This window comes from Rhinoderma darwinii, chromosome 8 (assembly GCF_050947455.1).
Source record: "Rhinoderma darwinii isolate aRhiDar2 chromosome 8, aRhiDar2.hap1, whole genome shotgun sequence".
Lineage (NCBI taxonomy): Eukaryota > Metazoa > Chordata > Amphibia > Anura > Rhinodermatidae > Rhinoderma > Rhinoderma darwinii.
In genome coordinates this window covers 117,803,335-117,817,620 of record NC_134694.1, presented here as the reverse complement: position 1 = coordinate 117,817,620, position 14,286 = coordinate 117,803,335, and the positions used below count along the sequence as shown (strand labels likewise).

Genomic DNA, 14,286 nt, shown 5'->3' with positions numbered 1-14,286 from the left:
AAGAATATAACTATTATAATAATGCCCCCTATATACAAGAATATAACTACTATAATACTGCTCCTATATACAAGAATATAACTACTATAATACTGACACTATATACAAGAATATAACTACTATAATACTGCCCCTATATACAAGAATATAACTACTATAATACTGCCCCCTATATACAAGAATATAACTACTATAATACTGCTCTATATACAAGAATATAACTACTATAATACTGCCCCCTATATACAAGAATATAACTACTATAATACTGCTCCTATATACAAGAATATAACTACTATAATACTGCCCTCTATATACAAGAATATAACTACTATAATACTGCTCCTATATACAAGAATATAGCTACTATAATACTGCCCCTTTTTACAAGAATATAACTACTATAATACTGCTCCCTATATACAAGACTATAACTACTATAATACTGCTCCTATATACAAGAATATAACTACTATAATACTGCCCCTATATACAAGAATATAACTACTATAATACTGCCACCTATATACAAGAATATAACTACTATAATACTGCTCCTATATACAAGAATATAACTACTATAACACTGCTCCTATATACAAGAATATAACTACTATAATACTGCCCCTATATACAAGAATATAACTACTATAATACTGCTCCCTATATACAAGAATATAACTACTATAATACTGCCCCCTATATACAAGAATATAACTTCTATAATACTGCCCATATATACGAGAATATAACTACTATAATACTGCTCCTATATACAAGAATATAACTACTATAACACTGCTCCTATATACAAGAATATAACTACTATAATACTGCCCCTATATACAAGAATATAACTACTATAACACTGCTCCTATATACAAGAATATAACTACTATAATACTGCCCCCTATATACAAGAATATAACTACTATAATACTGCCCCTATATACAAAAATGTAATGACTATAATACTGCCCCTATATATAAGAATATAACTACTATAATACTGCTGCTATATACAAGAATATAACTATTATAATAATGCCCCCTATATACAAGAATATAACTACTATAATACTGCTCCTATATACAAGAATATAACTACTATAATACTGACACTATATACAAGAATATAACTACTATAATACTGCCCCTATATACAAGAATATAACTACTATAATACTGCCCCCTATATACAAGAATATAACTACTATAATACTGCTCTATATACAAGAATATAACTACTATAATACTGCCCCCTATATACAAGAATATAACTACTATAATACTGCTCCTATATACAAGAATATAACTACTATAATACTGCTCCTATATACAAGAATATAACTACTATAATACTGCCCCTATATACAAGAATATAACTACTATAATACTGCCCCCTATATACAAGAATATAACTACTATAATACTGTTCCTATATACAAGAATACAACTACTATAATACTGCTCCTCTATATATAAGAATATAACTACTATAATACTGCCCCTATATACAAGAATATATCTACTATAATAATTTCCCCTATGTATAAGTATACATATAACTATAATTCTTCCCTGTATATAGAAGAATATGGATGTGAACGGGATAGGAATATTATATGTTTTTATATTTCAATACCTGGACATGAAGAGCTTCATGATTTTCTAATCCTTCTACAATTGATGCAAAACGTTCTTTGTTGTTAATTTCAGCTGCGGTACTGATCGCTTCTAGAAGTTTCTCCAATCTAATGTGCAGAAAAAGACAATCAAAAAACAAACACAATTGATATTACATTTACTTTACATATTGGAATTTTAAATCCAAGAGCATCTAAAATGGAAAACAGCTTTTTATGCTTTTGTGTACACTTTATTTTAAACGATTAAAGGAACACTCTAGACAATACAGATGCATTGGTTATTCCTGGTGCAGGACTTGAGGGGGCGGAGCATGACTTCTATCTCTCATGCTCTTTGAATCCCGGAGTCATGCACCGCCCTCAGGGACATTGTATCTTTTTTTTTGTCAGGACCTGCAAGCAGAGAATCGCTGGAGCTGAAAGAAACATCCCTTTAAATGGATAATGTTAGGATTTAAAAGGAGCCGGCTGTACCAGTGGGGGAAGAATTGGATTTATTTTGCACTATTTTCCAACCCTCAAGTCTTATCATAGTCATTGAAAGGTGTTACAATTTCTGAGCTATTGGCCAGAACATAACGGAAGGACAATTGCTTACAAAGGTGACATAAGGTATCCGGTCAATTACTGTATATAGATGGTGCCGATTGCAACGGAGCTCATTTAAGAATACGCAATCTGCTATATACCATCATAAGTGGAGCCCAAGTGGTACAATTATTGAATTATTGAAAAATGTTCATGGGTAAGAACACGGGAAAGCAATATAGATAGTGCCAATTTCTGGAATGTGCCGGTGCCAACCCACAAGTCTTCATAGGGAAGGTGAGCGCTACAAATATTTGGAAAGGGAAGCAAGGGCTAGAACATAGCAGAGAAAATAAAATATTTTCATAAGTGACATAGGACAACGGATCACATTATACACGGTGTGCACCATTATTAGGCGCGTATTTTGACCATATCATCATTTTTATGCATATTTTCCAACTACAAGCAGTATAAATTTGACTGCTTATTGGATGAAGCAGATCAGGTGATGTATTTGTGTAATGAGGGGGTGTGGCCTAAGGAGATTAAGACCCTATATCAAGGTGTGCAGAATTATTAGGTCTGGAGAAATTGGCCAAAAAATAGATTTAACGGTCTCTGAAAAGTCAAAAATTGTTAAGTCTTTCAGACGGATGAGCACTCTCAGATATTGGGACGTGATCACAGAACCATCAAATGTTTTGTTGCAAATAGTCAACAGGGTCGCAAGAAACGTGTTGAAAAAAACCCGAAAATTAACTGCCAAAGATTTGAGAAGAATCCAACTTGAAGCGACCAGGAAGCCATTATCCTCCAGTGCCGTCATATTCAAGAACTGCAACCTCCCCGGAGTGGCCAGAAGTACAAGGTGTTCAGAGACACGGCCGAGGTAAGGAACCTGAAACCTGACCACCACTCAACAAGACGTCAAGACTGGGCCAAGAAATATCCGAAGACGGATTTATCAAAGGTTTTATGGACGGATGAGATGAGGGACTCTTGACGGACCAGATGGATGGACCCGTGGCTGGATCAGTAATGGCCACATGGCTCCACTTAGACTCAGACGCCAGCAGGGTGGAGGTGGGGTACTGCTATGGGCTGCTATTAGTTGGAAATTTTCATGTTGAAGATGGACTAAAAATCAACTCCCAAACCTACTGCCACTTTTTGGAAGACACTTTCATCAAGCAGCGGCACAGGAAAATGTTGCATCTTTCAAAAAAAACATGATTTTTATGCAGGACAATGCTCCATCGCATGCATCGCAGTACTCCACTGCAGGGCAAGATGAAAGAATAATTACATGGCCTCTTCCTCACCTGACCTAAACCCTATTGAGAACTTGTGGGCCCTTCTTAAACAGCAGATTTCCGGTGAAGGAGAACAGTCCACCCCTCTGATCAGTGTCCGGGGGCTGCGGTTGCTGCACAAAAAGTTGATCGTCAACTGATTAAGAAACGGACAGACTTCATGGATGGACGGCTTATGACGGTTACTGAAAAGGGGGCGCTATATTGGTCACGGATTATTTTTTTGGGGGAAATTTTATTTGTACATTTTGAGTTGTTGTTTATTATGCTCAGATAAAAATAAACAAGTGACATGGTAAGGACCTGATTAACAGAGTTTTTTCAAGGAGGAAAATCTGCATCAGAATTTTGGAGGGAGATTTTCCTCTGCCTGCACTCCGATTTTCACGAAATACGCTTTCTCTGCCACCTATTGATGTCAATGGGAGGTCAGAAGCGTAAACGCCCGAAGATAGGGCATGTCCCTTCTTTTTCCCGCTCACGGGAAATAAACGCCTCCGACTCCCATTGAAATCAATGGGAGGCATTTTCGGCCGTTTTTTTGGCGCGTTTTGCAGCGCGGTTTCCGCGTCAAAAAGCTCTGTGTGAACCCAGCCTAAAATGTTCCTTTTTTATTTATTTACATAATAATTCTGCACACTAAGGCCCTGTTCACGCAGAGTTTTTTGCAGGCAGAATTTGCAAATTTTGACGCCGTTTGCCATCAATGAGATGACAGAGACGTAAATGCCCAAAGATATGGCACGTCGCTTCTCTTTCCTGCGAGCGTTTTTTACCGCTCGCGGGTATAAAATGCCTCCACCTCCCATTGAAATCAATGGGAATAGTTTTCGGACATCTTTTGGCGCATTTTCAGCATCAAAAAATGTGCCAAAAAACTCAGTGTGAACTCCCCCTAATAGTAGCCCAATAATTCTGCACACACAGATATTCTCCTAAGAATACCAAAACGTCACTTTTACTTTCTTAAATATTCAGGTTTTAGGTTAATAACATTTTGGATTGACCGTCAGCACGGCAGTTGTTCAATAATAAAATTAATCCTCCAAAATACAACTTGTCTAACAATTGTGCACACAGTGTATATAAGGCGCCTCTTGAACCAGAGGGGATATCTAAGGATCTCATTAAATTAATTGGAATATTGTATCGCGTGCAATGTTATATAAATAGGGACCATATAATGTCACTTACATATTATCTTCCCCAACAATGCATATGGCGGACAATATCTTCAATATCTCAGTCATCATATTCGCTTGTTTCGGATCAATAGCTCTTGCCAGAAGAGTTAAACTTTTTTCTTCTTCCAACATCCTTTGCAGGCCATACTGTTTAAGAATAAGCAAATGGCATCTGTTTCAAGATACAATTATCCAGAACATCCAGAACTGTATACAGATTTTTTTTAAGCTTCCATTTCACATCACCCCCTGCTGGTTCAGTTTTCATGTACAAAACATGCTCTTCTGTGGTCACTCATATGGAAAGAAGTAATTGCACCAAACTTTTACTGTAAAAAATATACCAGAATGAGTGTAGTGCACTATAAAAGCTGAATTAAGCTTTAAGGGGTGTGTCTGTCAGCAGAGCGTTGACAGGTTTTGACTGTCAGGCAGAAAAATAGTGAATTTAAAAAAAAAAAAACGTATGCACAATAACTCTGATGGATAAAAAAAAATAATGTATACAAATGTTACAAACAGCTTAAAACTAAACAGTGTGTAAAAGTAAAAAATTACTCCTCTCTGATGGCAGCTGTTCTTCAATTCTAAAATTCATTAAAGATAAATCCTATCATTAAATATCTTTTTTTAAATAAAAAATGTTGTTTTTAAATTCCGGTTCCAGTTTATTCTAATTGGTCGACCAATTTGTATTGGCAGAAAATGGTGAATGGTAATCCAGTAAATTGCTGGTCAACTTTTTCGTAGACCGAATCGTCCCGAAGAGAAGATGATCTTTCATGTTCAGCAAGAAGTACGGAGAAGTGGCGGGTGAATGCGCTCCGCTCTAACTTGTCCCACCTACCTTATTGTTCATGAAAGCTTTCAGGCACTGGATGAGTTTATGCTGATTCTTCTTGTCAATATTTTCCTGCCTTAGGTAGAAGAGAAAATAAGACGTAAGATGAAGTCTTAGAAGCAGAAGGTTGTGAACAGAATAATGAAGGACACTTACTGTTTCTTATCCAGCAGCTTCTCCAGAACGTCCAGCAGGAGCCCGAGGCCTTCATGTCCAAAGTTGTTAACCCAACTGTCGAGAGAAAAAAAAATCACTTTACTGAGCTGAGAAAAACAAAAAGTTTTTTTTCTTGAGGTTCTTTGGTAGGTTCTTAAAGTGTAGCTAAACGTTTGACAAACTTCTGACATGTCAGAAGTTTGAATTGGTGGGGGGTCCGAGCACTGAGACCCCCACCAATCGCTAGAACAAAGCAACAGAAGTGCTCGTGTGAGCGCTCAGCCGCTTCATGTCTGTTCGGCTTTTTCCGGAAAGCCGATGTATCGGAGTACGGGCTCATAGACTTTATATTGGGTCCGTACACGATACATTTATCTCCAGAAAAAGCTGAACAGACACGAAGCGGCTGAGCGCTCACACGAGCACTTCTGTTGCTTTGTTCTAGCGATTGGTGGGGGTCTCAGTGCTCGGACCCCCACCAATCCAAACTTCTGACATGTCAGAAGTTTGTCAAACGTTTAGCTACACTTTAAAATTTGACATTGATTAAACAATTGTGTTCTGTGGCGTTGGATTCTTGTAAATGTAGCGCCGAAAAAAATCCACACCATTACTACACATGCAACCTGGGGTGTACTCCAACCGTGCGGGAAAATAGGGGTTTAATAAACCGTGATTTGATTGCACCTTGTAAATAGACACTTTGGAAAAATTGCAGATTGCACATATGATTATTATTAGAGCTAAATAAAAGTTCTCAGGGATAATAGCACCAACAGTCTGAAGGACCTTTTACACGGGCCAATTATTTAGCCAAACGAACGTTCACCTAACACTTGCTCGCAATCATTGCCTCGTGTAAAAAGGGCAACGATCAGCCGATAAACAGGCAAACGCTTGTTCATCGGCTCATTGTATCAATTATGCAGCCGAAAATATGATCGTTGACCACGGCACATCTTGGTGCGTAAACAGGCAGATGCGCTGCCGACAGGATGGAAATGTATGGGGACGGGCGATCGTAGTAACGAGTGCTCGTCCCCATACATCGCTCCTTGTGATCGCCGCTCGTTTACATGGCCCACGTCGGGCCATGTAAGAGGACCCTTAAATTATGATGAAGTGTAGATTAAAACAGATCGGAACATTTACATTTTTAATTCTTTATTTTTTATTTATCTTGTGCTGATTAGGGGTTCCTTAGGTCCCCCAGAAAAGATGATTCTACGGGCCACCCTCTAGCTATACAGAATTTATACATGTCTACTTTTAATTGCAATATAATCTTTGTTGTTATTATTATTGCACACACCAAGACAAGACATATCAAGATCTAATTTATTTATTGGTGAATTAACCCATAAGAAATAGATCCCAGTGGCAAGGGATTGGCTCCAAAGTCAGTACCGATGGGGTTGTCTTCTGCTGGATCTCGGGGGCACATTATTTTGTCAAAACCTGGACTCAACGAATCTGCAGGTCAGTCCTATTCTGTGTACATGGCACTAGAATATTATTCAGCGGTTTATAGAAAATATTCTCTTTCACATTCATCTTTCCCCAGTGGGGCTCACAATTTCATTGAACAACAATTTATCGAAGAATTGGAGGGTGGGAAGAAACTAGTTCAATTAGGAGGAAACTTCATGTATATGTTTATCTTGTTGGGGTCAAACTAAACCCGCTGACAGATGCAAAGCACCAGTCATAGCCACTGAGCCAGTGTGTTTAGGAGATGTCCAAGTATTTTTGTTAGCAGTACCATACCCTAGCAATATTTTGTGTTGCAATCATGGTGCCAAAATGACTAGCAATTACTGCCAAAATAGCCTCAAATTAGTAATAGTCTTCAGAGTACTACAGACGGCTACAGACTAGAATCAAAGTCCTAAAAAGGTGATGTCAAGTCACTGTGCTTTAAAAAAATGTCCCTTGTACTTTAGGATGTACTAGGAGATCAAAAAACACTGGCAAGTGCTAATAAACATATCCTTTTATAAGAAACATAGAATATTTCTTAAACTTCTCAGTACGGTTGAAACTAGAAGTAGATGGGTTAAAAAATAACTTTCCATCTACTAGTTGGGTGTCGCAGAAAATTGGTAATCACATGCAATGACATAAAAACAGCAAATATTAAACTCCAAACACTGACAGCTAAAGGAAAAAAAGAAAGCATAAACCTTTTCAGGGCAAGAACCTGGCAAAACTAAATGATGATCAAATGTAGAAATTATATCAAGATCTTCAATTCCTTAAACAGAATTACTATATAATTGCCCCCTAAGTCCAAGAATATATCCACTACAATATTACCCCTATGTACAAGAATATAACTACTATAATACTGCCCCTATGTACAAGAATATAACTACTATAATACTGCTCCCTATATACAAGAACATAACTACTATAATACTGCCCCCTATATACAAGAATATAACTACTATAATACTGCCCCCTAAATACAAGAATATAACTACTATAATACTGCTCCTATATACAAGAATATAACTACTATAATACTGCTCCTATATATAAGAATATAACTACTATAATACTGACCCCTATATACAAGAATATAACTACTATAATACTGCTCCTATATACAAGAATATAACTACTATAATACTGCCCCTATATAGAAGAATATAACTACTATAATACTGCCCCTATATACAAGAATATAACTATTATAATACTGCCCCTATATACAAGAATATAACTACTATAATACTGCCCCCTATATACAAGAATATAACTACTATAATACTGCCCCTATATACAATATAACTACTATAATACTGCCCCCATATACAAGAATATAACTATTATAATACTTGCCCTATATACAAGAATATAACTACTATAATACTGCCCCCTATATACAAGAATATAACTACTATAATACTGCTCCTATATACAAGAATATAACTACTATAATACTTCCCCTATATATAAGAATATAACTACTATAATACTGCCCCTATATACAAGAATATAACTACTATAATACTGCCCCTATATACAAGAATATAACTACTATAATACTGCCCCCATATACAAGAATATAACTATTATAATACTTGCCCTATATACAAGAATATAACTACTATAATACTGCCCCCTATATACAAGAATATAACTACTATAATACTGCTCCTATATACAAGAATATAACTACTATAATACTTCCCCTATATATAAGAATATAACTACTATAATACTGCCCCTATATACAAGAATATAACTACTATAATACTGCCCCTATATACAAGAATATAACTACTATAATACTGCCCCCTATATACAAGAATATAACTACTATAATACAGCCCTTATATACAGGAATATAACTACTATAATACTGCCCCTATATATAAGAATATAACTACTATAATACTGCCCCTATATACAAGAATATAACTGCTATAATACTGCCCCCTATATACAATAATATAACTACTATAATACTGTCCCTATATACAAGAATATAACTACTATAATACTGCTCCTATATAAAAGAATATAACTACTATAATACTGCCCCTATATACAAGAATATAACTACTATAATACTGGTCCTATATACAAGAATATAGCTACTATAATACTGCCCCTATATACAAGAATATAACTACTATAATACTGCCCCCTATATACAATAATATAACTACTATAATACTATCCCTATATACAAGAATATAACTACTATAATACTGCTCCCTATATACAATAATATAACTACTATAATACTGTCCCTATATACAAGAATATAACTACTATAATACTGCCCCTATATACAAGAATATAACTACTATAATACTGCTCCCTATATACAAGAATATAACTACTATAATACTGCCCCTATATACAAGACTATAACTACTATAATACTGCTCCTATATACAAGAATATAACTACTATAATACTTCCCCTATATATAAGAATATAACTACTATAATACTGCCCCTATATACAAGAATATAACTACTATACTACTGCTCCTATATACAAGAATATAACTACTATAATACTGCCCCCTATATACAAGAATATAACTACTATAATACTGTCCCCTATATACAATAATATAACTACTATAATACTGTCCCCTATATACAAGAATATAACTACTATAATACTGCTTCTATATACAAGAATATAACTACTATAATAATGCCCTCTATATACAAGAATATAACTACTATAATACTGCCCCCTATATACAAGAATATAACTACTATAATACTGTCCCTATATACAAGAATATAACTACTATAATACTGCCTCCTATATACAAGAATATAACTACTATAATACTGCCTCCTATATACAAGAATATAACTACTATAATACTACCCCCTATATACAAGAATATAACTACTATAATACTGCCTCCTATATACAAGAATATAACTACTATAATACTGCCCCCTATGTACAAGAATATAACTACTATAATACTGCCCCTATATACAAGAATATAACTACTATAATACTGCTCCTTTATACAAGAATATAACTACTATAATACTGCCTCCTATATACAAGAATATAACTACTATAATACTACCCCCTATATACAAGAATATAACTACTATAATACTGCCCCCTATGTACAAGAATATAACTACTATAATACTGCCCCTATATACAAGAATATAACTACTATAATACTGCTCCTTTATACAAGAATATAACTACTATAATACTACCCCCTATATACAAGAATATAACTACTATAATACTGCCTCCTATATACAAGAATATAACTACTATAATACTGCCCCCTATGTACAAGAATATAACTACTATAATACTGCCCCTATATACAAGAATATAACTACTATAATACTGCCTCCTATATACAAGAATATAACTACTATAATACTGCCTCCTATATACAAGAATATAACTACTATAATACTGCCCCTATATACAAGAATATAACTACTATAACACTGCCTCCTATATACAAGAATATAACTACTATAATACTGCCCCTATATACAAGAATATTACTACTATAATACTACCCCCTATATACAAGAATATAACTACTATAATACTGCTCCTATATACAAGAATATAACTACTATAATACTGCCCCTATATACAAGAATATAACTACTATAATACTGCCCCCTATGTACAAGAATATAACTACTATAATACTGCCCTCTATATACAAGAATATAACTACTATAATACTGCCCCCTATATACAAGAATATAACTACTATAATACTGCCCCCTATGTACAAGAATAGAACTACTATAATACTGCCCCTATATACAAGAATATAACTACTATAATACTGCCCCCTATATACAAGAATATAACTACTACTGGAAAGGAAATAGCTCTACAATATTGCAATGTATATGTATTTTTGATCAGTAATATATTTTACATTTTAACTTTAAGCTGGATACATAAACTTTTCCTAAAGAAATTTGCATGTATAAAGTAGGAATTTAGATGAGGTCCCAGTTCTCCCAGATTTCTCTGCTGTTCCATTTTAACATAATTAAATTTATCTAAACTGATAAAGTTTTGTAATGACTAAATCAGCATCGCTTCCCGACATAGGGGAAAACAGATTTGTTTCCCATACTCCGCACCTCCGGATTGCCTCTAGTTAGCGGCCTCTGCATGACAACGATGATTTACAATGGTTTTACACTCCTACATATTTTGTATTTTTTACGGGAAATTATGGTAACAGATGTTGTACCTGGAGGTGCAAAATCAAAACAGTTTATTAAAAACAATCATAAACACTTCATCTTCTCTCCTCTATTTTTTGACAACAAAAACACAGGCTGACAAACTATCGAGAGGTCTCCACAAACTTCAGGCTCCTGATTGTGAAGAGATCTAAATGACTGATCTCTCGTAAAGATAAGTGTCCCATGTTAGATTCTATTCACACGGTGCGTTCCAATTGCACTTTATTCCCGCGATTACCATAAAATTGCCACAAAATGCAGTGTTTTCTCCGAAGTTGCGACCCAATAGCAGGAGTTTGCTGTGATTTTTTTACTCATTGAGGCAATAAAGCGGACAGTGACCTCATTGTGTAAATAAACCCTTAGGGTGCCAGTTTAAGCAGCAGCCGTGCTGTAGTAAAGTGTTGTACGGGTGATACCAGGTTCGGTTTCACCTTACATTGCCACGATTTTGCGGTGCACTTTTTTCTGCGCCGCTTGCAAAGGTGAAGCACGCAGAAATCTTGTGATTAACCGGTTATGCCATATACACACGACCGTATTTTCATCTATCCCGAAATACTGTCCGTAAATACGGATCCGTAGTCATCCGTATTTGATCTGAATACACGGATCCGTAAAATTAAAAAAAAGAGGGGCTGCAAATGATGTCACCATCATGTTGCATAGCGACGTTTCGGTAAATGCGGACGGTTTACAGATGGACATTCGTAGCCGTCCGTATTTACATAAAAGCACCCATAGGCTTTTATGGGAGAGTCCGTGCCGTAATTACGGACAAGAATAGGACAGGTTCTATAATGGACGGAAAAATACTGAAAGATGTCCATAGACAATAGAAATGAATGGGTCCTTAATTACGGTCAATAATTACGGATGAACCGTACGGTCGTTTACATGGGAACTTAGAGCCGCATTGCCAAAAAAATGCATCACAAAACCCAGAGTGTATTAGCAAGAGTCATATTTTTTCACACTTTTTGTCGCTTTTTTGGCCGTGATGTTTAGATTCATCAGTTGTTGAAAATTTGGGCCAAAGGCGGTTGTGCAGTTGTTGGGTGACCATTTTCCCCAACTAAAGTTGCCCAGCAGAACTTGTAGGTCACGTTGCAAGGACCGGGCAGATTGAATGCCAAATACAGTGGTAGCTTATGGTAAAACATTGGCACTATGTTACCACACTGCCCACCCATGGCACTACTGTTGTTCCCAATGGCAGGAGATCTATGGGTCCCTCAGACACACGGGCCCAGTTGGACCCCTATTGAGGCATTGCCATCTATTACACTGTACAAATCTTCTGTATGTGTTTTGTTTGAAACTTCAGCTTCAATTCAAGATCCTATCCAATCCCAACATTTAAGGGGCTGCGGATCCAAAAAAAAAGGACTGGTGGAGGTGGCATCACTCACGGCAATTTTGCTACAAAGATGCTGTATTTTTCCCATGCCCTGCTCCAGAGGACTCACCACTCCCGTCCTATGAGGCATTGCAGTTGGCATATTGGCAATATGAAGCATCAGCTCAAGAATAGAAGGAGTAGTAATAAACTGCATGAGTACTTTTCCACATTTTTAAATATTGCCCTATACATTTTTTGTTCTGTCCAAAAGTCAAGTTTTATTTTGTTTTTATTTTTTTAAGTCAAGACTCCGCAAAGCTACACTGCATACAGTCTGATATTTGGGATTTTCCATTACTACAAGCTTTGATATTTTAGGCTATCTGTAGGACGTACTAATTGAGGAAGCCTATGTTGGGTGCCCCCAAGTGCCAGTCAGGTGACGATAAACTGCATGTACTATACGCAAGTTCTCCTGACCTGTTGGAAGAGTCCACTGCTCCGTAGGTACACGGTCAATGGCATGATAACTGAGATTTGCCATAATAACAAGCTCCCATATAGTAAAATACCTATAGGATGACCTAATTAAGGTGAATGAATAGGGACGCCCCAAGTGCCAGTCAGGCGATGATCTATTGTACAGCATGTACCGCATGCAACTACTGTCTACAGTGACAAATTTAGCTGTAATGACTAATCAAAATGACCAAGGGGGCACAAGTGATTTACCTGCTTAAAATTCCTTCTCCCTTATCCACTATGTGAACGTGGTGCTCTAGATTTTGACTCCTGATTGGCACTTTGGAGCCCATTTATTTATTTATTTTTGAGTCCACTCTCTAGGTCTCCAATGAAGGAACCTGTCCGATGGAAAAATGTCCTGTAAAGCCATAGGATCCGCTCTATATATAGGCGACGAATAATGTTTGTTACTCTGTGTTGTTTTCCACGTCATTGTTTACAGAAAAATCTAATCTCCAGTACACGCCGACATGTGTAGGCTGATAACTGACATGTGGCTATCGCTGCAATGGTGTTTGAACACTGCAGAGAAATACACAACAAGGGCAGATCATTAGTCGTGTATTTGTTTGGTGGGGATTACAGTGTTATGCACCTAATTATCAAAATTAAATAATGAAATATTCCATTGCCATCTGCTCCAAATTAAGTTTGTCAATTACATTCGAGCTTGACGGAAATATTTCAAATCTTTTATGTTTGCCTGAAAGCTACAGGAAGAAAAAAATATATCCAGCGTTTAAGAAATCAGGTAACATAATGTAAATGTATAAGGCAACAAAATTATTACTATTATTACCAACAGTCTTACTGATGGGAGAAGGAACAGATGTCGTGTAAAACGACAATCTGTGTTTTACTATTGATTTAATTGATACAAGAGCAAAATCTGTACAAAATATTCTAAATAAGAGTAAAATAACTCAGAACTAACCTCATAGTCTGAGGAAGTATAATGAACGCCGGATCTCTTTGTCCGGAGAATACAATAGGCAGTTTGATATATATAT

The 14,286-nt window shown here is 36.0% G+C and overlaps 1 protein-coding gene across 4 annotated transcripts in view; it reads right to left on the bottom strand.

Moving 5' to 3' along the window:
- The window catches only part of DIAPH2 (diaphanous related formin 2), a 952,586-nt gene that overhangs the window by 723,844 nt on the left and 214,456 nt on the right, over nt 1–14,286 (bottom strand). For all 4 annotated transcript variants that reach the window (XM_075836589.1, XM_075836591.1, XM_075836588.1 and 1 more), the window contains 4 exons: nt 5,675–5,749; nt 5,525–5,594; nt 4,688–4,824; nt 1,646–1,754 (listed from right to left, as the gene is read on the bottom strand). In XM_075836589.1, coding sequence (XP_075692704.1) covers nt 1,646–1,754; nt 4,688–4,824; nt 5,525–5,594; nt 5,675–5,749 — 391 coding nt within the window. The remainder of the gene's footprint in view (nt 1–1,645; nt 1,755–4,687; nt 4,825–5,524; nt 5,595–5,674; nt 5,750–14,286) is intronic.